Source organism: Triturus cristatus, chromosome 2_1, assembly GCF_964204655.1.
Source record: "Triturus cristatus chromosome 2_1, aTriCri1.1, whole genome shotgun sequence".
NCBI lineage: Eukaryota > Metazoa > Chordata > Amphibia > Caudata > Salamandridae > Triturus > Triturus cristatus.
The window spans coordinates 497,788,956-497,815,195 of record NC_140581.1 but is presented as its reverse complement, the minus strand read 5'-3'; the positions used below and the strand labels follow the sequence as shown (position 1 = coordinate 497,815,195).

Genomic DNA, 26,240 nt, shown 5'->3' with positions numbered 1-26,240 from the left:
GCTTTGCACCTCTGCCCCAAGGCTAGCTGTACTCTGAGACTACTGCGCCTCCCCAGAAGTGTCTCTTTTCCGTGCTCAGAGTCTAGGAGCCTCCAGTGCTGCAGCCGTTGTCTCAGCCTTCCCAAGCCTGCACGCGCTCTGTATCATTAAAAGCTGCATTTTTTCATCTGACGCAGGCTCCCCCGTTCCTTTTAGGCACAGCTCTGGTCTTTTTCTGTGATTAACATTGCCACAACAATATTTCCAAGGCCTTATGTCTCTTTGGGTGGAGGATTGCTGTATCTAGACGGGAATTTCGTTCGCTGGCCAAGCCATGCCCCTGGTCAGCACTCCATTTAATGAAGGACTGCCGATCAGAAATGAAGTGATTAATTTGATTGTTAGCCATCCCCTTTAGTCTACTTCATTGTTAGATGTAGATCAGATCATGACACAAGAACCTCTACCAGTTCCATAGATCATGGCTATTAGGCAGATTACATTGGAGCATATATTGTAAAATGATCTTATGTAATAGTTCACTTTCATTCATTGTCACCTTACTGCCATATTAAAGTCTCTAACACAGGATTGCAGATAAAGTCTGGGGAAAAAGTCCACCGTTACCAATAGCCACCCTTGATGCAGAATGAAGTACTAGATAAAGCCAATGAAAAGCCACTATAAGAGGTTTTTTGGTATCATCCTGGTTAGACGATTATTATCAGCTTTTGCCTTATTCTTGTTTTGAACACAAAACTGATATTGCAGACATTTAATTGTTGGGTAGAACAAAAGTAGCAAAGCGGAATCAATGAGCCTGCTGTAAAAAAAAAAAAAAAAAGTATTAAGAAGAGCAATCCAGTTAAAAAGTCCTTATAACATGAAATGACCAGATGTTAATAAAAAAAAAAGAAAAGGCACATCACAAATAAAATAACATGTTGCATTACTAAAATTAAGTCATGCTAAAATGATTTCTACAATTGCCTGTTATCGTATTTTTACTCATTCTACTGTGAATCCTCAAGTGAAAACATTTACACCTCTGCATACAAGAGGGGAGAATGAAGCTGAATTTGAATGATGAGACTCCATCAATGTAAATTTGCTGTGGGGGACCTCTGTAAAGTCGCAAATAAAGTCACGGCTGTAGAGGAGGATGTTTTGGGCCTGAAGGGAGAGGTCTCTGCCTTGAAAAAACAAGTAACACCGTTATCCACCACAACTCAAGCTCTGTAGCACCATGCCGAGGATGCTGAGGGGTGCTCCAGGCCTAGCAACATTTGTGTACTGGGCTTCCCGGAGAGGGAGGAGGGCAGGGTGGCAGAGCAATTTCTGGAACAGTGGGTCAAAACCCAGTTCAGTCCCTCGGACCCGTCAGACATGTTCACCATTGAGAGAGCCCACAGGGCTCTGGTGCACCCGCCGCTCCCCGGGTACACCCCCCCCCCCCCCCCCCCATGGGCGTTAATTACCCAAATCCTGAATTACAGAGACTGCATTCTCAGCGCTGCTAGAGAGAAGCAATATATCCAGCTCGAAAGCAGCAATATTTCAATATATACGATTACACCAAGCTGGTGTAGGAACAGAGGAAATCGTTTTCAGTAGTAAAAAGGAAGCTAAGAGAGACTTGGACCTACAATACATGCTGTTATACCCAGCGAAACTGAAGGTTCTGGTGAAGGCAAGGCCCACTTCTTTGAGAGCCCTGAGGTGGTCTAGGATGGGATGAGAATTAGATGGGAGGCCCTACCACAGCGGGAGCCTCGGATACCAAGCAATGAGGGTCCAGGCCTCGTCGGGACGCAACCGGGGGAGGGGGCTGGGGAGCTGCGGGCTCTGGCGATGACAAACGGATCACTGTTGGGAGCGATGGAACGCTTCAGCTGAACTCCGACATCCTGTCTGCATTAGAGGCTGAGGGGAAGGCAGCTACCTCGAAACTTGCTATTTAGTCTTCATTGCTGGATGCATCAGTTGACGTGGTACCGGAGTCCCTGCTCGAACAGGAGGGAGAGGCCTCAGGTGAACTGTAAAAAACTAAAATGTGAAACCTGAGCTGCTCCCCACACTGTGTTGGTTACTAGACCCTGCAGACTGTATGTACATTATGCTTATGTCGAAATGTTACATTTGATTGATGGGGCAGGTCCTGGTTCATATAGAACTTAATTGGAATTCAGATGATGTGGTAGTTACGGAGATGCACATAATTGTACTGTGGGTCACTTTATCTGTTTAGGCATAATTGGTGGGAGTAGGGGCAGTGGGACCAGATTTCGTCACTCAGGGTGGCACGTGTGTGTTTTTGACCTAGTTGAGCCTTACAGTGAGATGCGTGAGACTTGGCACGACAATGTGGTGGACATTTTTGCCATAATTGTTCAACGCATGTCCATGGGAGGGGGTACGGGGCTAGGGGGATTGTTTTTTTAAGTATTATGGTTGTGGTCTGTTATGAAGATTTGCATCTCTGTGACCTTTTTATGTGTGGGTGGGGGTCGGGGTTGGCAGAAGTGATGACAACGTTTTGGATGGGGGGGGCTGAGTATTGATTTCTGACTTGGAACATTCGGGGTCTGGGCACGTGTACCAAAAGACAGAGTATTAACCTTTCTCAAACACCACCACATATTAATCGCTTGCCTTCAGGAAACTCACCTGGACGACAGCGGTGCTGCTAGAGTAGCCAGTGGCGTGGTCAGATTCACCATTCCTCTTATTCTACATACGCCAGGGGCACTAAGATCTGGGTGGCACCAGGCATACCATTTACACCGACATATAGCGAATTTGATGTGAATGGCTGATATGTAATTAGATATTAGATGTATATATACGCACTCAACACGGACGACCCCACGGTCTTTCAGGTTATACAGGAACTACTGTCCAACAAATTAGACGTCCCATTTATATGGATGGGCGACTTTAACTGCGTACTAGACTCCGACCTCGATAGACATCCTCCCCAGGGCTGGAACAAAACCTAAAATGTCTGAGATGTTTAGAAAGGTCTTGCAAGATCTGGGAGCTCATGTTGTGTGGAAGGATACTCATCCTACACTTCCACTCTACACATGTCATTCTCGTACCCACAGGACACAAAGCAGGTTGGTCAGAGTCCTGGTGTCGGGAGTGCTGGCCTTTCCAGAGGTTGATGTGTGCTTTCTGTCCGACCCCTGTCTGATGTTTGGGGATCGCCTATACTGCGCCCTATTCGTTGGAGATTTCCTCCTGATTTGCTCGAGGATGCTGAGGGGAAATACACGTTATCCAAGACAGTAGCAGACTATTTGTCAACGAACTGGGTGGGTGCCACCAGGAGGCCCACTGAGTGGGAAGCCTTGAAGGCAGTGACACGTGGGGCTAGCATGGGATTGGTGTGTGGGGTAAGGCTACAGCTACAAGGAGAATTGGACATAAAGAGGAAAGCCTTAGTTGACAAGGAGCTTATCCGACACTGGGGTGGGCCAGATGGAAAGGAAACAATGTTAATGTATAGCTGACATTTGGGCTAGGCTGGATAAATACTCCCTGACACGCTATCGCCAATGACTACATGCAGAGGGTGATGAATCGGGCCGTCTGCTGGCTTGGATTATTCGTAGAGAGCGGGTGCCCCCTTCTATTACTGTATTATTGGCCGAAGGAGGGAAGCTCGAGTATACTAGGGCCAGGATACTCGAGGTGTTCCAGCATCACTTACAGAAGTTTTATACCGCAGAGCCTGTGATTGTGGCTGAACGGTATGTTCCCGTGGTCGAGGGATTGGCACTTCAGCAGCTCTTGCCCTCCGCAGTTGAGGAATTGGACGCTAAGATCACAGTGGAGGAAATGCAGGAAGCGCTTCTGGCAATGCCGGGCGCCAAGGTCCCTGGGGCAGATGGGTTCCCAGTGGCCTTCCTGCAGGCCTACTCTGCTCAGCTCCTGCAGCCGTTGTTACAAGTATATGAAGAGGCATTCGAGAGCCAGAGTGTTACCCCCGTCAATGCCCAATTAAAAACTTATTATGCTTCTCAAGCCAGGGTTGAATGATCAGGACCCCTCCTCAGATCGACCCCTGACCCTGATAAATTCAGATGTAAAAATACTGTGTAAAGTTTTAGCGGCTAGCGAAAGCTTTATTAAGTTTGAACAAGCATGTGATGTCTTTGATTTGGGGCAGGGACAATGCATCCAATATGCCGCTTTAGTTAATATATTCAAAGAAATATGGCCCATGTACCCAGCGATCCCGCAGTTCGCGCAGACACCGGACATCATACTCACCTGTGATGCTGGTTTCATTACTATATAGGGCCATGAGGAAGGACGCCAGTGCCCCTCCCACTGTGGTGGTTACCACCTGGAGTGCTGATCTGGGGGCGCCACAGGAGGATAAGGACTAGAGGGCTGTGGGTCAACTCACAAGAACAGTCTCCTGCAATGCCAGTTTTTAATTAATTCACTATAATTACATGCACTGCACCTACATGACCCCAGAGAGACTACATCGCATGGCCCCTGACAGACCCAACTCCTACCCTCGGTGACATAAAAAGGGCGTCAATTTTATGCACCTGGCGTGGGAATGCCCTGAAGTCAGTAGCTTTTGGACGGAGGTAGTTGAGCAGATTAGGGGGAGCTTGAATGGGCGAGTGCAGCTGACACCCTCACACTGCCTTTTGGGCTTAATACGGAAGCTCAAAAAGCAGAACAAGATAGCATACAAACTTTAACAGTTGCTCATGTCCTAGCAAGGAGTAGAATAGCAATTGTGTGGGTGCGTCCACCAGAGGTCTCGGCTTGGATAAGAGCTGTGCGCAAATGGACATTAGCAGAGGAGGTACATGTGAGGAGCAGCCACACAGATGACGATTTAAGACTCTGGAGAGAACTTTGTCATGGTTTACTTTCCAATGACCTGCAGACTAGGTCCCAAACGCAGCACTTGGGGGACAGCCAGGCTGGATCTGAAGTAGATGAAGGGGAATAAATGTTTATTATGCTTGTTAAATGTTTGCCGTTGGAGGGTGGGGGGGCTGCAGTGTGCTAATCCCTCGCGCCGCACCACAATACTTTATTATTATATGTCTTATCTTCACTGGCATTGATTGCACACCCGATTTGTGTTATTGCATAAAATATTAAATAAAGTTTATTAAAAAAATAATTTGAATGATGCTGCCAAAAATATAACTTTGACACAGATGCTGCTATGTCTTGCCTTTGATAAGAAGCTATCTTTCCCTGAATATCGAGATACAAGATTAAACCATATGAGTTCAGAAGGAATGTTCCTACCAAAGTGAACAACCTTTGAAAGCATTTCCTCAAAAGCCAACCGAGCTGATATTTTCAGATGTTTTGTGTTCAAAATGTAGAGGTCCAGTCTTGAGTAGGGGAACTTTTGCTCATGTGACTGTTCTTAAAAAGATTCCAGGGATCAATTTGATTGACTCAAATGTTGGTAACCTTTCATAATAAAAATGCTTGTTTTGCAACAACAAGGTAATCTTAGGATGAGAGGCATTGATGTAATCATTGCACAAAATAATACAAAAGGGACAAATTAGATTGACATGTTAGGAAATGGGCATCACCTCTGCTCTGCTGCTCAAGAATTCGACTGGTAATGCCGTACAGTATTTGAGAAGATTCAGTAGGTCTACGTTGCGCGGCGCTAATTCTTACAATGACAACTGTCACTGCTATGAAGACTATAGACTGGGTAACAGCTAGGCCTGGGCGAGTTTGTGCTATGCGGAACTCCGCAAAGTGACAAAACTCTGTGGAGTTCGGCAGGTGGCAGAGTGTAGTACGAACTGCTGTTCACATTGAAATTCCTGCCACTCGAGTAGAAATTCTACCTGAGCGGCAGCTCGCGCTCCCCAACTTACCATTAGCGAGCGCGAGTGAGGAAAAATCTCCGCTGCATTGCGTGGAGTGGAGTTTCCTGTACGCAGTGAACTCCACGGAGTGCAAAAACTCTGCAAACTCCTCGAATGGAGCGGGGTTCACCGCCCAGGTCTAGTAATAGGTACCCTACTTGCCCCTATAGCAGGGTCAGACCTGATAAATCCCTATTCAGTCTTAAATTGAAAGCATGATTTGGAGTATAGCTGATCTCTAAACACTATTTTTCCTGTTTCAAAGATGCACACATTTTGTGTCTTCAGCTCACCTCATCAACTCAGAAGGATCACTTTTTTGACTCCTAATCCCCAAACATGGATTGTGATAATGAATGTAAGATTAGGATGACTCCTTTTTCTGTTAGCTGATATATATTGATTAAATCTTCAACTATTATAAGTGAGTTTAAGTTTTCACAGGTAGAGGGTCCTAAAAGCATTCCAGTTATTTTCAGACTCTCTCATGGTATTTTGCGTTATTTTTTTGAAATCATTACGAATCTGTATTAATATTGTATTTATGCTCACTCATGGTAAGGGAGCATTATCATACAGATTTATAAGATGGGTTCTATGAATCATGCAGACAGTTAGTAGAGGCTAACACACTCGAGGTAAGGTTCGTAGTGCTTAAAGTAAATGCCTTTGCTCACATCTTAAGATTTTCAAATGCCTTAAAATGTGCCTTAGCCAGTAGTGTAAAGCAGGCCCCTGTTGTGCAGGGGAGCTCCCTGCCCCCCAATTCAGGCCTTTGAATTTCTATGAGATATGGGCCACTCACGAAATTTGCGGGACAGGCATCAGGTTGTTACACCACTGGCCTTACCAGATACTTTGAGAAGCCCTATTGCAAGGGACCTAGCTTCCAATAACTATAGCTGTTTTACTTGCACTAATACCGAAGAATATGCAGCATTCCAGCAGGAGGTGGAACTGTTAAAAAAAAAAAAAAAAATTGAAATTTGAACTCTTCACGTTCAAGAATAAGGGCCCAGGTACCAGGTGTTGCAACATTAAAACACATTAAAGATGGAGAAATATGCATTGAACTAACTGGCGCTGTTACAAGTCAGTCGTTATTTTGTGAAAGTTATAGTCACTGATTCAGAAAAATGTAATTTAGGTGCGAACTTTCTCATAAAGTACTGCCTGTATCTGTTGCAGAGACTGTTGATGTGAGCACCGAAGCAGCCCTCGCGTTACTTGCAATTGGAGACCCAGCATTACAGGCCAGGTTGAGCACACAGGGTATGGTCAGCATTCTTTACTATTTTTTTAATAAAACAAAGCACACTTTTAAATTGTATTTGTTCCTCCATACATAGCTTTAGCAGAGTTTATGGAACTAGAACATGTAGTGCAAATGTTGGGACAACCAACATTGTTGGGTCATTGTAGGTAGGTTCTTCTTGATGCCTTCTAAAACCAGTCCCAATATCATGTATTCCACTATATCTAGTAATTAGTACTTAAGAACTGTTTAACAGCTTCAATGTTTGTGTGTTATATTTTTCTACATTTAATCAAGGTGGTTTTATTAAGCATTCAAATGTATTGATTTATTTATTCAAGTTGTCATGAAAACAAACTGAAGTCATCACTGCAGCAGAACAGCATATGACATGGTAAATAAAGAAATTGTCAGATCATGAGCAATCACATAGTACATGCAGATTCAGTCGAGATATGACAGTAGTGCAGAGGTTCATCAGAGGCACAGTAATACATAGCATAACACCCAACATAAAATGATCATATGGTGGTACACAGGTATACATAATTCTTCAGTGTGATAGTAACGGGCAATAACTGTAGGTGAGAGATAGGCCCGCACCAGACATTTGTAATGTATAAGGTGGTACCTACCAGTAGGAACACGTTTTTGGTCTGTTGACAACAATATTACCACTGGTTGTCAAATATATCATGGCCGAGATCCCTCTCCCACGCCACCCGGGCCTAGGGGAACTCAGTGACCATGTTATCCATCACTGCAACATACAATCTTGTGATAAGCCTAAATGGAGAGCAGTACAGTCAGACCAGGCCAAACAGGGGGTTCATCTGGGAATGTAGAAAAATGGTAATGAACAGCAAGTGAGGTCCCACCATACGACAGGAACTTCAAACAGTGTAGCATACGAGTCACCTAGATTTTCACATTATGATTTGAACTTATGATCTATAAAAAAATCACACATTGTTTTGATGTGTTTTTTTTCAAGAGACAGTAGAGGCTCTGGGGCATGGTTAAACCATGACCAACAGCACTATTTAATAGGTATTGATGCGAGTATGGGGCACGAACACCACAGAGTACAGAGAGTCTATTCCAGGCTTAAACAGTACATCGAACAGTGTGAATGTCCTGGGAAGGTCTTGACAGCGGCTCAAAAGGGGCCACAGAAAGTGGAGTGGGAGAAATCATGCCACATTCTATGACAACATGTGGGGCAAGCCTGCTGTTATGAAACCAATGATGAATGATTTGCACCATTGCCACTAATTATGCACTTCGAAGTTGGGGGCTGCAAAGCCCTCTTAGTGGTAAAGGAGCTGTATTATGTGCTATCCCATTCCCAGCTGTCAGCCTGCCCACGCTACTTTAATCATAAGGGAGCACAGCTGACCAAAAAAGGCCTTGTTCAAGGGGATGGGGATGTTCTGAAATAAATAAAGGAATTTTGGCAAGACAATCATTTTCATTAAAGCCACCCTGCTCGCCAAAGAGAGTGGCAGAGTAATCTAACAATCTAAATGGGATTTCAGGGTCTCCATGTAGCGGCTTTAATTTTCCATACGAATAACCGGGATATCCGTATGGTAAAAAGAAAAAACATATACTTGATATGTGTGGACGAGTAGTAGAGCTAGTGAGAGGGACCCTAATAGATTTATTCCAACTGATCTGAAGACCAGACCAGCGACCAAAGTCCACTTTTTCCTCAATATTAGGAACTAGATTGACAGCAGGATTTTTAACCATTAGCATGGTATCATCTGCGTACATGGATAGAAGAGTGTATTGGAATCCCATTTTCCCTCCTCGCCAACAGTGGTACTCGCGTAGAGAACATGCCATGCGCTCAACATTCAAAGCAAAAAGGAGAGATGACAGCGGGCACCCCTGTTGTGTACCTCACCTGATTATGAACAGCTCAGTGAGCACATAATTTAAACGCATTCTGGCAAAGGGAGCAGTGCACAGAAGCTGAACCTATTTGACAAAGGCCCCACCCAGTCCCAGTCTAGATAGCACCATGAGTAAAAAAAAAGGCCACTCAGCACTGTTGAACGCCTTATAGAGGCATCCAAAAATGCAGCAACAGTGGGCATGCTAGGGTGTAGTTTATGTGTGAGGGCACTGAGTGAGCGGAGAATTTCCGCTGTGGATCTGCCCCGAATTTATCCAGACTGCTCAAGTCTAATCAGTCGTGGCATCAGTGGTAACAGTCTATTAGCTTGACCAGAATTTCACCATCAACCTTGATAAAGGACGATCTGATTCACACCTAGATGGGGGCTTGTCGGGCTTAGGAAGCATAATTATGTTGGACTCCTGCATCATCAACGGCAACTGCCCTGTCTGAAATGCCTCCTCATAGACAACTAATAGAATGAGTGTCATTTCTTTCCCCTTTACCTTCTAAAACTCAACGGGAAGGCCGTCACTACCCTGGAGCCTTCCCATTGTGTAATTGCCATGTGATACACCTAATCTCTGTCTCCGTAGGAGGTTGGCGTAGGAGCTCCTGCTTCGGCTGATCCAGCCACGCCAAAGTCACTCTGTCTAGGTAAGCTGATATGTCAGTGGGACCTGCCACCGACTGCGGGGCATACAGGCATTGATAGAAAGTGACAAACTCACTCATTATATCCTTAGGCGCATGTATAGAAAGCCCATCAGTTGTATCTAGACCATAGACATGATTGGCAGCCCACCTAGGCTTAATCAACATGGCTAAAGTGTGCCTTGAGCATGTTGCCCTCTCCTTATCTGCCTGCCAGCGAATATTTACCTAAGAATTTTACCTCCTGATCAGCCTCGTCTTGAAACTTTGCCAGAAGCGAGCGCAGTGGGGCCAAGAGATTAGGGTCCCTGGTTTCCTCATATTGTTGTTCTAGGGCATGAAGGTTCTGCTCCAGCCTAGTCAGCCTACCCCGGATAGACTTGAAGATGCAGTAACTCTTAGCAAGACACGCTCCTCGGATAACTGCCTTCAAAGCTGACCAAAATGTGGTAAGTGATGCCACTGAGTCCTTATTTAATGCAAAATAGTCCCCAATGGCACCACGGATTTCCTCCACAAAGGCATAATCTAAAAAGTTTTTCAGCTAAATGTGTCTGTGCCCACTCGCTTGGCAAATCTAAATACAATATCACCGGAGAGTGGTTGGAAAGTGTCCATCCCATTATGTCCCGTGATCACACCCAAAAGTCAAGCCTTGAGGAAGTGTTGTGAACAGTAGAGTAAAAAGTATATTTTCAGGTTGTGCCACATCTCGCCTGCCATAGATCAGATAGGTCAAGCTCTTCCATGGCAGAAGCAAAGGGCTCTGAGAGTCTTGTTGAGGCATCGTTCATGGCGGTCAGAGCAATCCAAATCTTTATCTAGTACCAAGTTATGATTCTCCCCACCCCCCTCCCCCTAGATAAGCAAGTGTGGGTTGAGTGCCATGCACTGTTTGAGCACAGCTAGAAAGATATCTACAGTGGGACCATAGGTATTGAGTAAAGTAATGTGTGTGTATCCAGTGAGACCCTGCACCACCAGGTTTCGCCCATTAGGGTCAGCAATAGTGCGAAGATGGCGAAAAGGAACCGTTTCCTAATAATAATGGCGAGTAGGAGGAGTAAGATACAAAGTATTGGTAAGGGCCCCATGTAGCAAGGGGTTTGGGTTCTTTACCAAGCACTAAATGCGCCTGCATTTTCTAGCATTGTTAAGGCCCCAGAAGTTCCAAGTGACGAACCTTAAGGGTATAGCTCTGGGATAACATGCGTGTACCATAAAGTAAAAGAAAACAAGATATTTTACAGTAATAGTGATGCTCATGTCAAAATGCTTCAAAAACTGAGCATTATAACACCCCTCCCCATCCATTCCCCCCAACCCGCCCACACCAGGACCCAATCTGCTAGTGACAATCCCAAACATAGAAGACAATGATAATTGGAAAAAAAAAAACATGGAGGACATACCAAAGTTTAGCAAACATAACAGATAAAGGCCAAAAGCAGGGGGCGGCCAGAGCACTAGTACAAAAAATGGCAGTCTGCCAGCACGTTGAGCAAGTGTCCAACAATCCTATTTATACTCAGCGGCAAAACATGGAAATCGGACCCGGCAAACCATCACCAACAAATGAGCATCAGGAGAAGAAACATGATCAGTATATTATCGGGATATAGCGAACATCTCAGAATAACTGGAGAGTTGTGAAGAGGCGGCAACAAATCAAGCCCCTACATCACACATGATAACAGTTAACGATTACAATGAGACATTCAACTTCATCTAGGGACAAGTTATTGCCAGCAACTTCACAAGGGGTTGAGGGTCTCTGTGAAGGAGAGCGCACCTTATGCAAAACGGCTAGTGTTGCACAGATGTCAGTAAATAGCTTAGGTTTACCCTTCCAGGAGAAGGGCAGCTTAGTGGGATATAACATAGCATAAGTAATGCTTAAGACGGCATGCCAAAAAGACATGCGCAAGACGGCATGCCAAAAAGACATGCGCACTTTAAACCGAATTGCCCTGCCTATCACAGCCGTCACATCCAGCGCCCACCCCAGCCCAGTGTCCCAGCTCCGACCACTCTGGCACAGCCCCGAAAAGTCTGCCACTCCGAGATTGAGAACAGCAGCGGCATCACATCCTAGGAGCAAGGGGCCGCAGTCAGCAGTCTGGTGGCACGGGCCCCGTCCAAGGGGTCCTCCTCTGGCTCTCGTCTGTCAGGCACTGCAGTGGGTCTCAGCCACATTCCCTGAGAGCAGGCTTGTCTCCGGAGTATTTACATCCTGATGTCTCTGGAAAAGAAGCGGCAGAGCAGTATTACGCAGATGATCATTGTACAGACCAGTGGAGCAAAATTAAAAACCTGCCATCTTGGGCCAGTGCAAAGCCATGCCCCCCTGCTCCCGTACCCAGACTTTTAATGGTGCTTGCTTTGAGACTTCGTTTCTTACTGCTCAGGGGATGTGGGATGATGATAATACGTATTGGACCAGTGTAATTTTTAGATCAGTATTACATAAGAAGTTATCTTTTGCAGTTGAAGTGAGCAGTATTCTAATAGCATCAGTTGACAGTATTGGGAGTAATGCACTTAAAACCGCAAATTTAAATAGTGATGTGAGGCCATTTCATGGGGCTGTCAGTGGTTGCTGGGTAGCACGCTATGTGGGGACTGCCATTTACCACAGGTGTCCTTGGGCCTCACCAAGACTGTACTCTAATTGGATTGCCAAATTTTCCGTTATATGACCTGCATTGATAGGATAATTGAGGAGGCCTAACTATGTGCAGATTTTAGAAATAAAATAAAATGGGCTTTTATAATGCATAATAAGACTTTAGCCTATAAAAGACTAAATTTCTCAAGTGCTTTATGTTTAGCTTTAAAAGCTTAGCCAGATAGACCCAAATAAACCTGTGAAACCAAAATTGCAGCAAACAAAAATACTTTTCCTTCGTGATTGTAAAAAGAAAACATGAGGAAACTAAGTGGCATGCACCCAGTTTGGCTTCAGCCTTCAAAAACTGAAATTTAATACAGGTCCTTTAATGACCAGTTTTGAATCTATCATTGGCTTTTATTGGTTATTTGCTTCACTTCTTTGTCCTTGCTTATGTAGGAAGGATCCTGGGGTTTCTCCTTTTTAAGGTTCTGACAATTATTGTTGGAAACTAAATGTTTACAGTACACCCAGTGTTTTGTAGGAGAGGTACGGCAGCAAAGTGCTCTGCATCAGAAAGCTGATTGTACTTAGAGAATGTATTAAGTGTCCATAAATACTTTTTCAGTGCCAAAGAAGAGCCCTTTGATGTCAAAACATGCTTCATTGTGGAGACACTGTTCTACAGGATCAATCAATCAGGGGTTTGTAAAGTGCACTACTCACCCATTAGGGTCTTTGTGCAGATCTGTTGGGGATCCACCCTAACTTCAATTCTGGACCCAAACTCCACACCGGTTCCTGCCACAACAATGCCAGAGGAGGACCTGATTGTTTTGTCCGACTCCGAATCAAATCTAATTTGACCTCAACTGAAATTACATCCAGTGCAAGTCCTGATGCAGCTGGTCCGTCCTCATTCAGACTCTCTGATAGAACATTGCTACTAGCAAAGAGTCGCCCACAAGCACTCCACAAACCTTTTGGATCAGATTCTGATCATAGCCAACATGGCCTATGACAGTGGAGATGATGGAAATGATGCATCCCACTAATATGATGACGACAGCCTCCCTGTGGATATGCAAGAGGCCAGTGTTTTGGACACTACCCTGACACTGGGTTGTGTTTCCCTAACACTCGCCACTCATTCTAAAGAAGAATCGGTATAATTTGTTGTGGTGATCAGACATGCGGCCTAAGTTTTAGACTTGCAGCTACCATCTTAAGAAATCAAAAGTAATGTCTTGACATTTCTACAGCATGGCAAGGCTTCAACAGTGCTACTTTTGCCTTTTAGTGAGGTGTTCACAGCCACATTTATGGCACTTGGGCAAAGTCTTGCTCTTTCTCCTGCTGAATGGGCAAGTGGCTAGATGGCACAGATCCACCCCAGGTGACCGTACATTTCTCACTGAGCTCTTCCTATGCCTCACTGCCTAGTGGCCTAGGCATCTGCAAGTAAAGTGAATCCAAACTCATTTCCTACTACAACTCCTTATACGGCATCGAAACATGTGCAGGGTTTTGGGAAAATGATGTTTTCCTTTGCAAGACAGCTCCGTCATCTGTTCAGGTCTGAACCCTAATGATTGTTTGGGCAGGACGATCAGTACCAGCATGGTGCTTCGGCCCGTGCATGGATGATATCCACAAGGTTTTCAGGTGACATCCAGGTGTCTTTAATGTACATGCCCTTTGCGGCACCTGTCTCTTTGAAGACAAAGCATATTTTGGATTGAAGTGCTGCGCTTTAAAGAAAGTGGGACTACAGCTGACTCCCTTGGCCTCTTTGTTCGTGAGCTGCAGTATCCCCAACAATACCACACTTCTTCAGGCTTTGGAAGGGGTATGGCATACAGACCACGTTGAGGGTCACCACCTCAGTAGCAGGCCTCACAGTCATCTCTAGCCTGGGGTCAGGTATCCAGCTGACATTGTCAAGGCCAGCAGGGGCAACACACTGTCTAGTCCTCTGTCCCTCCTGCATCAGCTTCCCAACCGTTTAGTTTGCTCTGTGCGGCACATGGCCACCTTGTAGGATGCATGATAGTTATTATCTCTAATGGTGGCAGAGGATTACAGCCGACAAGTGGGTCCTCCAAATAGGTTTACGGCATTACACTCTGTCATTCTTGTCCTGTTTGCTTCATATTAGGTGAGAAATCTGAGGTTTGTTGAGTATCCACAAGAAAGAGCGCTATCAAAGGTAAGTGACTTGTTCTTCAGGATGCCGACAATCAAGCAAAGCAGATTCTTTTCTCTGGCCTGGATGCCACAAAATCGGTTGCCTGAACTCTTAAAACCAATGTCATAATTTGAACAAATGCCTGAATGTGCTCCACAGAATTTATGGAGCAGTTCAGGCTTCCTTGAGGCACATGCCCTTTGGTGGAGTTCAGCTTTTTGGTGAGAAAGTAGACTGCTTTTGAAAAAAAAGGAAATAACAACTGCACTCTCTCTGGGTTTAGCCTCCCTAGCATGCCTGTTCCTCCATCAATGTCGAAGGTTCAAGGGCTGTTCCAGGGGTCTCACCTTCGGCCAGTGCTAGCCTTCGCAACCTATCCAACAGCCCATGCAGAATTTTAGGGGTTATAAAGAAGAAAACGATTCATAATGGAAGAGGACAAAAGCAGCAGAAACAATGGAATTGTTTTTCGAGCCTGCAGCTGAAGAAAACTGTTTAGTTCACCCTAATGCAAATGTGTGCTACTGGATGTAAGAGGGTGAGTCGGATTCAGCATTACCAGTCCCATGGGTGCTTGATCTCATCATACCAATGGGTCCTGCAGCTTGTCCACGTTGGTTATGCCCTTCCTTTTCTGGATGCTTCGCTTTATTTACCTTAAGTTCTCATGCTGTTTTAACAGTTCATGCTCGAATCTTATCAGGGAGGTATTGATGTTACTCATCAAGGGGGTGATCGAGTTGGTGCAGGTAACGGAGCAGAGGCCCAGATCTTACTCTTGGTATTTTTTGGTCCTCAAAAAGACCAAGAGCCTGTGGCTGATATTGAACCTCAAATTTGTAACTTGTTCCTTCAGAATAAGAAGTTCATTGGTGACTCAGTCGCAAATTCTGGTGGCTTTGGACCATGTGTAATAGATTTTACCCTGTACCTTCAGGATGCTTACTTTCATGTACTGATCCTGTACTCCTACAGGAAGTATCTTTGTTTTGTGGTGTGTTTCTCTAACTTTCAATTTGCCACTCTACCTTTTGGCATTTCATTGGCGCTCCAAGTCTTTGCACAGGTCATATTCGGTGGTTGCAACCCATCTTCACATGCTCGCAGCAGCTAGTTTAGGATCACCTGCAGTGCATGATGTCATTGCCATCTACCTTGAATTCTCCAGCAATGAGTCCAATCCCCACCTGCAACTCACCCAGAGGATACATTTCAGTGGGGTCATCTTGGACACAATCTCTTTCAAGGCCTCTCTACCACCAACCTTCTCAGACAATTAGGCTTTCGAGTGAAAGATTCTGATCTCGCCTCAGTGGTTCTGAGGCAGACTAAGTCTTTTGGCCTTGTTTATACAACTGGTGTCCCATGCTCAGTACCACGCCCACCCTTCAGTGGAATTTGCAATGCACTGGGGGAATGCTTGTTGGACGAGATCCGCACCTCAGTGGAGAATTCATGAATTTGCAGTGGTGGATGACTAATACCAAACTGACATTCAAAGGTCACAGTGGTGACCTATGCATCGTCGCACAGCTGAAGAGGTAATCTGGATGAAGCCTTCAGTCCCAGTTCGTGCAGCATCACCACATACATTTTTTAGAGCTTCATGCCATTCAACTGGCTGTCAAGGAGTTTGTCTCATCAGTCAGGGGCAAGTCTCGCCAGCTTTTCACGAGAGCAACTTCCATGTGGTACTTCACCAAGCAGGGTGGCGTGCGTTGTGGTGCTTTGTCTAGAGGCATTGAGACACTGGCTGATGCTCTACTGCTCTACGGAGGTTTGCTAATGGTAAATTACTTAGAGTGGTTCTTCAACATTAGGCAAGCTCATCATGTATTGCCTTGTTGAATATGAGTGGTACCTGCTCCTGCAGGTAGCGCAGGAAACTTCACCCAGACTCGTTCTGCAGTTGGGGATACTTCTACCTTCTGTGTTCATTTTTAGCCTTTGCCTCTGATCCTACGCATCCTGAAGAAAGTGAGCTGGGACTGAGCCCAAGTCAGTCTGGTCGTACCGGATTGGGCTTGGAGTGTCTGGGACTCCCAGCATCTGACCCTGAGTGTATGCCCTCCACTTCAGCTTCACTTGCGGGAGGATCTTCTGTCCCAACAACAGGGTAGGGTGCTCCTTCTGAACCACCACAATCCTAACCTTCATGCTTAGATATTGAGTGGAACTAATTGAGAAGTTTTCCCCGTCTGGTGGAAGTGATGGATGTCATTCATTTGTGATGTTCTCACTTTTTTATGTCGCAGTGATACTTCCGTATTGTTCCAACCTTACTGATGTTTGCCTCTTTTGAGCAGCTTCATAGCTTCATTCTGCAAATTCTTACTTTAACTATCGTGTTCCTCATTGCTAACACTTCTGCATGTTGCTTTGTCAGTTCTACCTCTGTTTATTATCTGACAAATAGCCTCTTCTGAAAGTGGTGTCACATTTTCAAATGGGGAAGTCAATTACGCTCTCCACCTTCTGTAGTAGGGGATCTCTGTGTATAGTCATAATCTAGTGAATAGTCCCGCCCATGTGCGTGGACCCCGGAGCAATAAAAAATAATCTCTAAAAGGTGACAAATCATGCAGACCTGCATACACCTTTAAGAGAGAATTTAATTTAAAGACAGATAATGCAGCCTATACCCACAGGCTACACTGTCCAGTACTTCAACTAGAATTCCACCAACATCCGCAAACAGCACTGCCTGTCTAGTTTTTCTCCCCATAGGAAAAAACCCTGCCTCTACCAGCAAAAGCCTCTGGAATGATAGAGAGGAAGGAGTGGACAGACAAGCCCCATAGGCTGCCATTATGTGGCTTAAAACAGGATACTGTGCCTTTAAGAAAACTTTCCAGGTTTCCAGAACTTTCCCCAGTATCCCAGAATGCCCAGCAGGTCCCATTTACTTTCAGTTCTTTTTTCCGGCTCCCTGGAGCATTGAGCTCTCCCCTTTTCAAGGGTTTTTTGGAGATTTTGTCAATTTTTGTCACTTTTTCAAGTGCTTAGTAGCTGGTACTGTCAACATGCCTGGCTTGTTCGACAAGTGCCCGGAATGTGGTAGAAAGAAGGCTAAAACTGATCCACACGAGGTGTGTATAGGTTGCCTTCCCCAGTCCCACGTGCCTGAAAACTGTACCATCTGCCACTCGTTCTCAGCCAGGACCCTGAGGGACAGAATGAAAATCAGGCTTCAAGTTCTGGAGGAGAGAAGACTGAAGGCACCAGGTGGGTCTGGAGGGGCTGATTTGGCCCATACTGAGGCCTCTGGGGGGCTCCCCAGGGGCAGGAAGACCAGTAAGCGCTCCCACTCCCCGTCGAGGGCGTCTACGGCGACGTCGAGGAGGATGACCACCGTCTGTTCGCCGTCTCCCCAGGGCTCTGGGGAGAAGCGGCGTCGACGATCGACGTCGAGGGACCTGAATAGGCCGCCGTCGACTACATCGGCATCGTCGGCGATAACGCCGTCTTCGGTGCCGTCCAGCAGTCGGCGTCGAGATCGGACCCGGCGTCGGCGCTCGCCGTCGAGGGGAGATCGCCGTTCGCCGTCGATGAAGAGGAGACGGTCGACGTCGCCGCCGAAGAGGAGATCGACGTCGAGACGCTCGAGGTCGAGGAGATCGCCGTCGCCGTCGAGGCACAGGTCGCCATCGAGGCACAGGTCGCCGTCGAGGCACAGGTCGCCGTCGAGGCGGAGGTCGCCGTCGAGGCGGAGGTCGCCGTCGAGGCGGAGGTCACCGTCGAGGCGGAGGTCGCCGTCGAGGAGACGGTCGACGTCGAGGAGAAGGTCGACGTCGAGGAAGAGAGAGTCACCGGAATCGGTGTACTCTGTGGTGTATACGCCCCCTCGGATGCCTCCGTCACCGCCTCCTCTCCCACCTCCTCCGACTCCTCCTCCACCGCCACCACCAACGCCACCTCCTCCACCTCCACCACCGCCACCTCCACCGCCACCTCCACCGCCACCACCGCCTCCACAGCCGCGGACACTGCCTCCGCCGCCCCCACCTCGGTCGCTGCCACGCACTCCAGTGGGACCGCCGCCGGTTCCCCCGCGGTCGGTTTCCCTTCCGAGGTACCCGACTCCGCCGCAGGGGACCCCGAAGCCACGACGCCCGCGGTCGCCGGGACCGGCTAGACCGGCGGACAGGCCGAAGCCGAAGCGCACTCCCGCTCTCACAGGAGGAGAAGGTCACGGAGCCGTGGACGGTCATCGTTGGACTCCGGACGACGCCGTAGGAGGAACAGGTCCAGGTCACACACGCGCTCCTCGACCAGAGACTTTTCCCCGACGCTGTCGGACTCACCGGGGACTAGGGTGTCTCCGGTGGACGACTTGGTCTCTTTCCAAGAGGTGCTGTTGAGAGGGGCAGCAAAGTTGGTATCACGGTGACGGTTCCAACACCCACGACGTCCGTGATATTCGAGACACTTCATAAGAAACATCTGTCTCGCCCTCTACTGCCTCTTGTACCAGGACTGGTGGAACCCGCGTTGGAGCTGTTCCTCACTCCCGCGATGACGAAGGCCGCCCCCTCCAGGCTCATGAAAAAGTATAGGGCCCCGGAGTCGGACCCTACCTTTTTGAGAGTGGACCCGAAGCCGGATTCGGTCATCGTGACGGCGGCGAGGAAACAACATGCGACCGCACCTTCGTCGACGGTCCCGCCTGACAAGGAAAGCCGCTGGCTGGACTCTGCGGGCAGGAAGGTGTGTGGGACCGCCGCCACTACCATGAAGGTGGCGAGTGCAGGGGCTTTGTTGGGCCGTTACGACCGGGCCCTGTGGGAGTCCCTGCAGCAGTATGCGGACCTACTGCCCCGGGACAAGAAGGAGGACTTCTTGGAGACAGTGCGCGAAGGCATGCTGGTTTCTAACCAGGTGATCGGCGCAGCGGCGGATGTATCCTTGCTGGCCGCCCACGCTTACTGTCATGGCGTTCACCAGAGGCGGCATTCGTGGCTGCGCCTGACGTCCCTCAAGCCAGAGGCGCAGCAAAGAGTGGCCAACCTGCCCTTCTCGGCGGAAACCCTGTTCGGGAAACATGCGGACGATGAGATGGCCCGCATGAAGGCGGAGGCGGAAACCCTGACGGCCGTTGGGTTGGAGAAGGCCTCGAAGAAGAAGCGCCCGTTCCAGAGGCGGTTTGGGTCTTCGGGCAGAGGGCGTGGGCAGGGTTCGGGACAGCAGCAGTTCCGCAAGCCCTTCCAGAAGCGCCAGAGGGGTAGAGGAGGCCAGCAGGCTACTACCACTACCAAGGGCCCGGCCGGGTCTCGGCCCTGAGCGGCTACTTCCCCCTCAACCGTTACCCACTCCAGTGGGGGGAAGCATTCAATTTTTTCCGGCAGAGTGGAGAAAAATTACTCAGGACAAGTGGGTGCTGAATATTGTTTGCAATGGATACAGTCTTCGGTTTATCAGCCCGCCTCCAGCGATTCCGCCGGTCAGCTCTCGATTCCAGCTGAGAGAGGTCCAGGCGGAGGCAGACATCTTGTTGAGAAAAAAGGCGGTAGAAGAGGTACCTCTGTCTCAAAGGGGAAGAGGTCTGTACTCTCGGTTCTTCCTCGTTCGCAAGAAGGACAAGAACGAGTTCAGGCCCATTCTGGATTTGCGACAGGCAAACAAATGGATTCGCAGACAGAAGTTTCGCATGCTATCGTTGCACCAGATTTACCCTCAGCTGCAACGGGGAGACTGGCTCTGTGCCATAGATCTACAGGATGCGTACTTCCATGTGCCCATAGCGAGGAAGCACAGGAAGTTCCTGCGATTCCAAGTCTGCGCCAATCACTATCAATACACAGTACTGCCATTCGGGCTAAAGTCTGCTCCCCGGACCTTCTCGAAGTGCATGGCGGTGGTGGCGGCACACCTGCGGAGGAACAAGGTGTTTGTCTACCCATATCTGGACGATTGGCTGATCAAGGCTTCATCCTTCTCGGAAGCACAAGATCACTTCCGATGGACGTGCGCTCTCTTACACAAGCTGGGGTTACACGTCAACATGTCCAAATCGGTCACGACTCCGGTCCAGTGCATACAGTACCTGGGGGCCTCCATCGATACGCGGTCAGCAAGCGTGTCTCCTTCGGAGGAGAGACGGTTATCACTCCTTCGGAAGGCTCAGGACCTCAGGACTGCTCCATCGACGACAGTGAGGAAGGTGTCTTCTCTACTGGGATCGATGGCCTCCTGTATCTTCCTCACGCCTCACGCACGGGTACACATGAGACCACTGCAGGAGTGCTTGGAGGTTCAGTGGGATCAGAGGACAGGCTCTTGGGACGACAAGATACGACTGTCGCTGCATGCTCTTCAATCTCTGAAGTGGTGGTGTTCGGCGGAAAACCTCCTCAAGGGGGTTCCCTTCCACAAGGACATTCCCATGACGAGTGTAGTGACGGATGCTTCTCTCCAGGGCTGGGGAGCGCATTCCGGAGACTTGCAGATTCAAGGAAAGTGGTCTCCTCTGGAATCGACGTACCACATCAATTTCTTGGAACTCAGATCTGTCTTCCTGGCACTGAAGGCCTTCCTTCCGTCCTTCCAGACCAACTCACTGCTGATACAGACGGACAATACAACCACGATGTATTACCTCAACAAGCAGGGGGGGTCGAGATCGCGCACTCTGTCACAGGAGGCGCAGGCGATCTGGCGCTGGCTGCTGGCCCGAGGACTGACGATTACGGCCACGCATCTGCCAGGGGTGCAGAATGCTCAGGCGGACGCCTTGAGCAGGCTGATTCAGGAAAACCACGAATGGGTCATAAACGACGAAGTACTAGGAGACGTCTTCGCAAGGTGGGGGACTCCAGACGTAGATCTGTTCGCCACCGCCGAAAACAGCAAATGCCGAGACTTCGCATCCAGGTACTACCAGCGGGGGACGCTGGGGAATGCGCTATTGATCGATTGGTCGAACAGCTTTCTGTACGCTTTCCCACCCATTCCCCTGATTCCGGCGGTGCTCATCAAGCTGTCCCAGTCCAGGGCGCGGATGATCCTGATCGCCCCGGAGTGGCCCAGGCAGTGGTGGTTCACGGACCTTCTTCACCGGTCTCTCCTTCCTCACATGCGGTTGCCGTGCAGGCCGGACCTTCTCACGAAGGTCGGGGGGCGGATGGTGCACCCCAACCTCTCGTCTTTGAGTTTGGCGGCATGGCTCCTGAAATAGTGCAATATGGCCATCTGAATCTACCAGACGATTGTATGGACATTCTGAAGGAGTCTAAGCGACCTTCCACTAGGACATCCTATGCTTACAAGTGGAAGAGGTTCTGTATCTGGTGTAAGTCCAAGAACTTTGATCCGACAACATGCAAGGAAGATGTCATCCTTCCATACCTTTTACATCTGGCGCAGTCTGGCCTTAATTTCCATTCCATTAAGGTTCATCTGGCTGCTTTGACTGCTTACAGGAAATGCCCTTCACAGACTTCCTTCTTTCAGATCCCTGTGGTCAAGGATTTTTTGGAAGGCTTGAAGAAAGTGTTTCCTCCCGTCAGACTTCCCTCGCCTTCCTGGGACTTGAACGTGGTGCTGTCCAGACTGATGAAGGAGCCTTTTGAACCCATTCACAAGGCTTCATTGCAGCACCTATCCTGGAAGGCGGCGTTCCTAGTGGCCATCACATCGGCCACTCGTAGGGTGAGTGAACTTCAGGCATTATGTTGTCAAGAACCTTATACTGTATTTCATGTTGTGATGCGTACTCACCCTAAATTTCTTCCTAAGGTTATCTCTGATTTTCATGTCAACCAGACTATAACTTTACCTACGTTCTTTCAGAATCCCTCTTCGCCAGCGGAAAGGTCTCTCCATTCCCTGGATGTCCGGAGGGTGTTGAAATTTTATCTGGATAAGACCAAGGATATTCGTAGGTCTGACCAATTGTTTGTTAATTATGGCTCAGTCAGGACTGGTCTTGCGACCTCTAAGCAGTCCATTTCTCGGTGGATTGTGTCCTGCATACAATTGTGTTATCAAAAGGCTAATAAGACCTTAGGGGGTAAACCTAAGGCTCATTCCACCAGGGGCAAAGCTGCCACGACGGCTTTGCTGCGTAATGTTTCGATTGCGGAAATCTGCAAGGCGGCCACTTGGAAGTCGGTCCATACCTTTGCTGCGCATTACTGTCTGGACACGGATGCCAGGGCAGATGCTCAGGTTGGGCAGGCTTCGCTGCGAAATCTGTTCGCACAGTAGTGGTAGTGTCTTGTGTGTTCTCCACCGCTTTTGTTGTGTGGGGATGGGCTTGCCATTCTATTCACTAGATTATGACTATACACAGAGATCCCCTACTACAGAAGGAGTAGTTTCTTTTCTGTAACTCCAGTTCTGTAGTAGGGGTATCTCTGTTATAGTAATGTAATGTAAAATGTAATGTAAAATAGCATTTGTACCGCGCTGCAGTCACTCCAGGGAGCATCAAGGCGCCAGATACTGATTTAGTGATGAAGGAAACAGGTAGGGAGTGGATGGAACTCACCCAACTGTTACACTAGTGCTCTAACGCGGGAGTCCTGTAGCTTGAAAATCCAGGTTTTCAGTCCCTTTCTGAAATCTTTTTCCTTGTCTAGGGCACGAAGGTCGGGGGGAAGAGTGTTCCATGCTTTTGCCCCAAGTACTGGAAGGGATTTGCCACCTCTTGTGCTGAGCTTGAACCTAGGTACTGACAGGAGATTAGAGCTAGATGAACGGAGATTGCGAGAGGGATGGTATCTGGCGAATCTCTGCTGTAGGTATTTTGGTCCCAGAGCATGGGTGGCTCTAAAGGTGATAATCAGTATTTTGAAGAGGACTCTCTTGTTAATTGGGAGCCAATGTAGAGTATTTAGTGCAGATGATGCAGAAGATTTCTTCGGCCATTTAAGGACTAACCTAGCTGCGGCATTCTGCACCATTTGAAGTTTGTGTGGTGGTTTTTGTAGTACCTGCATATAGGCTATTACAATAGTCTATCCGCGACGTCACCAAAGCAACTGTTACCGTCTTCCTAGCCTCAAGAGGAAGGAGGTCGAAAAACTTCCTGAGTCCTTTAATAATGGCAAAGCAGTTACCTGCCACTTTCAAGGCTTGCTGCTTGAACGAGAGATTGCTGTCAAATGTAATCCCTAGGTTTCGTGCCGATTGGGTTGTGTTCGGTGGGATTTCTGCCTTTTCTGGCCACCAGGTTTTGGGCGTGAAGTTGTTATTTGGGCCCATTGGCACGATTTCTGTCTTGCCTGTGTTGCATTTTAGATGATTGACTTTCATCCAATCAAAGGTTGCCGTGAGGCAGTTTTTAAGTTTTTCTTCCCATTCCTGTGTGTCTTTGTCCAGAACCAATATCAATTGAGTATCGTCAGCATAGGCGACTACATCAATTCCAAATGACGATATTAGTTTAATTAAAGGGGCGGTGTAGACATTAAACAGCGTTGGCCAGTAGTCATAAGCGCCCGCCCTCCTCCCCGGTGGAGAGATACTTATTCATGTGTAGAATGCAACAGGTCTGGCGTGCTACGCCTTCAAAAAGAACTGAAAGTAAATGGGACCTGCTGGGCATTCTGGGATACTGGGGAAAGTTCTGGAAACCTGGAAAGTTTTCTTAAAGGCACAGTATCCTGTTTTAAGCCACATAATGGCAGCCTATGGGGCTTGTCTCTCCACTCCTTCCTCTCTATCATTCCAGAGGCTTTTGCTGGTAGAGGCAGGGTTTTTTCCTATGGGGAGAAAAACTAGACAGGCAGTGCTGTTTGTGGATGTTGGTGGAATTCTAGTTGAAGTACTGGACAGTGTAGCCTGTGGGTATAGGCTGCATTATCTGTCTTTAAATTAAATTCTCTCTTAAAGGTGTATGCAGGTCTGCATGATTTGTCACCTTTTAGAGATTATTTTTTATTGCTCCGGGGTCCACGCACATGGGCGGGACTATTCACTAGATTATGACTATAACAGAGATACCCCTACTACAGAACTGGAGTTACAGAAAAGAAACTACTCCTTCTCTCTGCCACATCCACCTAAGGAGGAGGAGAGGTTACACTTTTTGGACCCACGGTATGCCTTAGTTTCTTTGTTATAAGAATTATGAGTGCTGCATTGAAGATTAACTCTTTGCTGGCATTTCAGTGCAAAAAATGGAAAGGTGAACCCAGCCGCGTATGGTTTCTCCTCTGCTTGAAATAGAGTAATGCTTTGGTCAAGAAGGAACCACCTGAGAAGGGCATTGTGAAGGGAATGTTGCAACTACGGTTCTAGCTCGGGGTGTTTCCTTTTTATACATCTGGCAAGCCACTATATGGGCTTCTGGCCGTTCTTTCACCAGACACTGCGATATCAATGCTCTGTTTCGCAGGGAGGACCATTTTGTCTGTTCCGACCTGCAGGACGTCTGATGTAAATACACTCCTCAGAAGCAGCTCCTCTGAGTAGTCACTGCTTTTGGTACTATTTAAGAAGGTGAGGAATTTTTGAGGTAAAAGTATCCATCAGAAGCATAATTTACTTACTTTCAGCAACTCATTTAAGTGGATAGTGTTTTCCACCTGCAGATTACTCACTCTCCGCCTGCTTTTACATTCTGTGGAGTGGATTTTAGTGTTAATAAAGTTCCAATCTAGATTTGCATGCTATACTCATTCCAGTCATGGTAGCCACAATCTGCCTGAAGGTGTGGAAAAAAAGAGTATAAACTGAGGTCAGCGTGCAAGTGTGGCTTTGATACATGGCTTCCTGTAGTGACAGCCAGTATGGGTTGGAGTTGCAGCTGAGGCTAGTGACAGAACCTTTGGGCACGCAGGAGCTATTGCAGGACTTTTTTCCAAATCCAGTCAGGTGCCTAGGAAATTTAAAAAGTAAGGCCTATGTGGGTAGATACGGTATTCCCCAGCAATAGCGTTTCTAAGTTACCTAACTTATTCCTCAGGGATAGTAATGACCATCATAATTTCCAGATGGAATTAAAAACTGATCTTTTCTTGAAACTACTAGTTCTAATATGTTCCTATCCCCCACCACACAAATGTGTGTGAATGCACTCATCCATATTTTCCTTTTCATGCAGACTTCTTCACCTCATGTCCTGTGAACGCACTGTGCATCATCTGTCATTTCAATGTAACATTACATGCAAACATCAGAACAGAGTGTGCATTCTACTCTTAATTCATCCAGAGGGGGATGGGAAGTCAATGCATGGACTTCCGAGGAGGCCGGGAAAAAGACATGCATTTGAATTTTGCAGCATAATATGCAAAGCTAAGCCTTGATAGCCCAACTATAGTTGCAAAGCTATCCTGCTCTGGATAGAGTAGGTATTTACAAAAACATCTATCACAGAAAAGAGGGTCAAAAGAGATTTAGAGAACTGCAGGGGTTGACTCCCCAATCCATAGGTCTACCACAATCAAGAAACCCTTGCGTCTAAGAAATATACAACTGTCACAAATGAAGACTTAGCTATGGAGGAGTATCACTTCAAAAGGACGATTTCCCTCACCCACCAAAGATGGCATGCTTCATCATTGGGAATCTCCTCGTACCGTGATGCCTGGTCCCGGTACGGGCTACAACCCCCTCACTGAGAGAGAGGAACTCCGGGATTAATTTTGTGAAGAAGCATCCCTGGCCAAAATAGATTAAAAACAGGGCACTCGTGGGAAACAAATATACTCGCAGTAATACGAAAGCATCCAGTGATCCTTTTAAGTTGTCATAAAGTGGTCCTCCTCCCACATTTCGAAACATGTCAGGAACTTTAACTGTTAATAATCCAGGCAATCTGA

At 47.4% G+C, this 26,240-nt stretch overlaps 1 protein-coding gene across 4 annotated transcripts in view; it reads left to right on the top strand.

The window, feature by feature from the left end:
* Nucleotides 1-26,240, top strand: part of BDP1 (BDP1 general transcription factor IIIB subunit) — a 1,439,438-nt gene that overhangs the window by 1,012,671 nt on the left and 400,527 nt on the right. For 3 of the 4 annotated variants that reach the window (XM_085632357.1, XM_085632358.1, XM_085632356.1), the window contains exon 33: nucleotides 7,047-7,130. The exons of the other annotated variant lie outside the window; for it this stretch is intronic. In XM_085632357.1, the coding sequence (XP_085488483.1) occupies nucleotides 7,047-7,130 (84 nt within the window). The remainder of the gene's footprint in view (nucleotides 1-7,046; nucleotides 7,131-26,240) is intronic. 4 annotated transcript variants of the gene reach the window in all.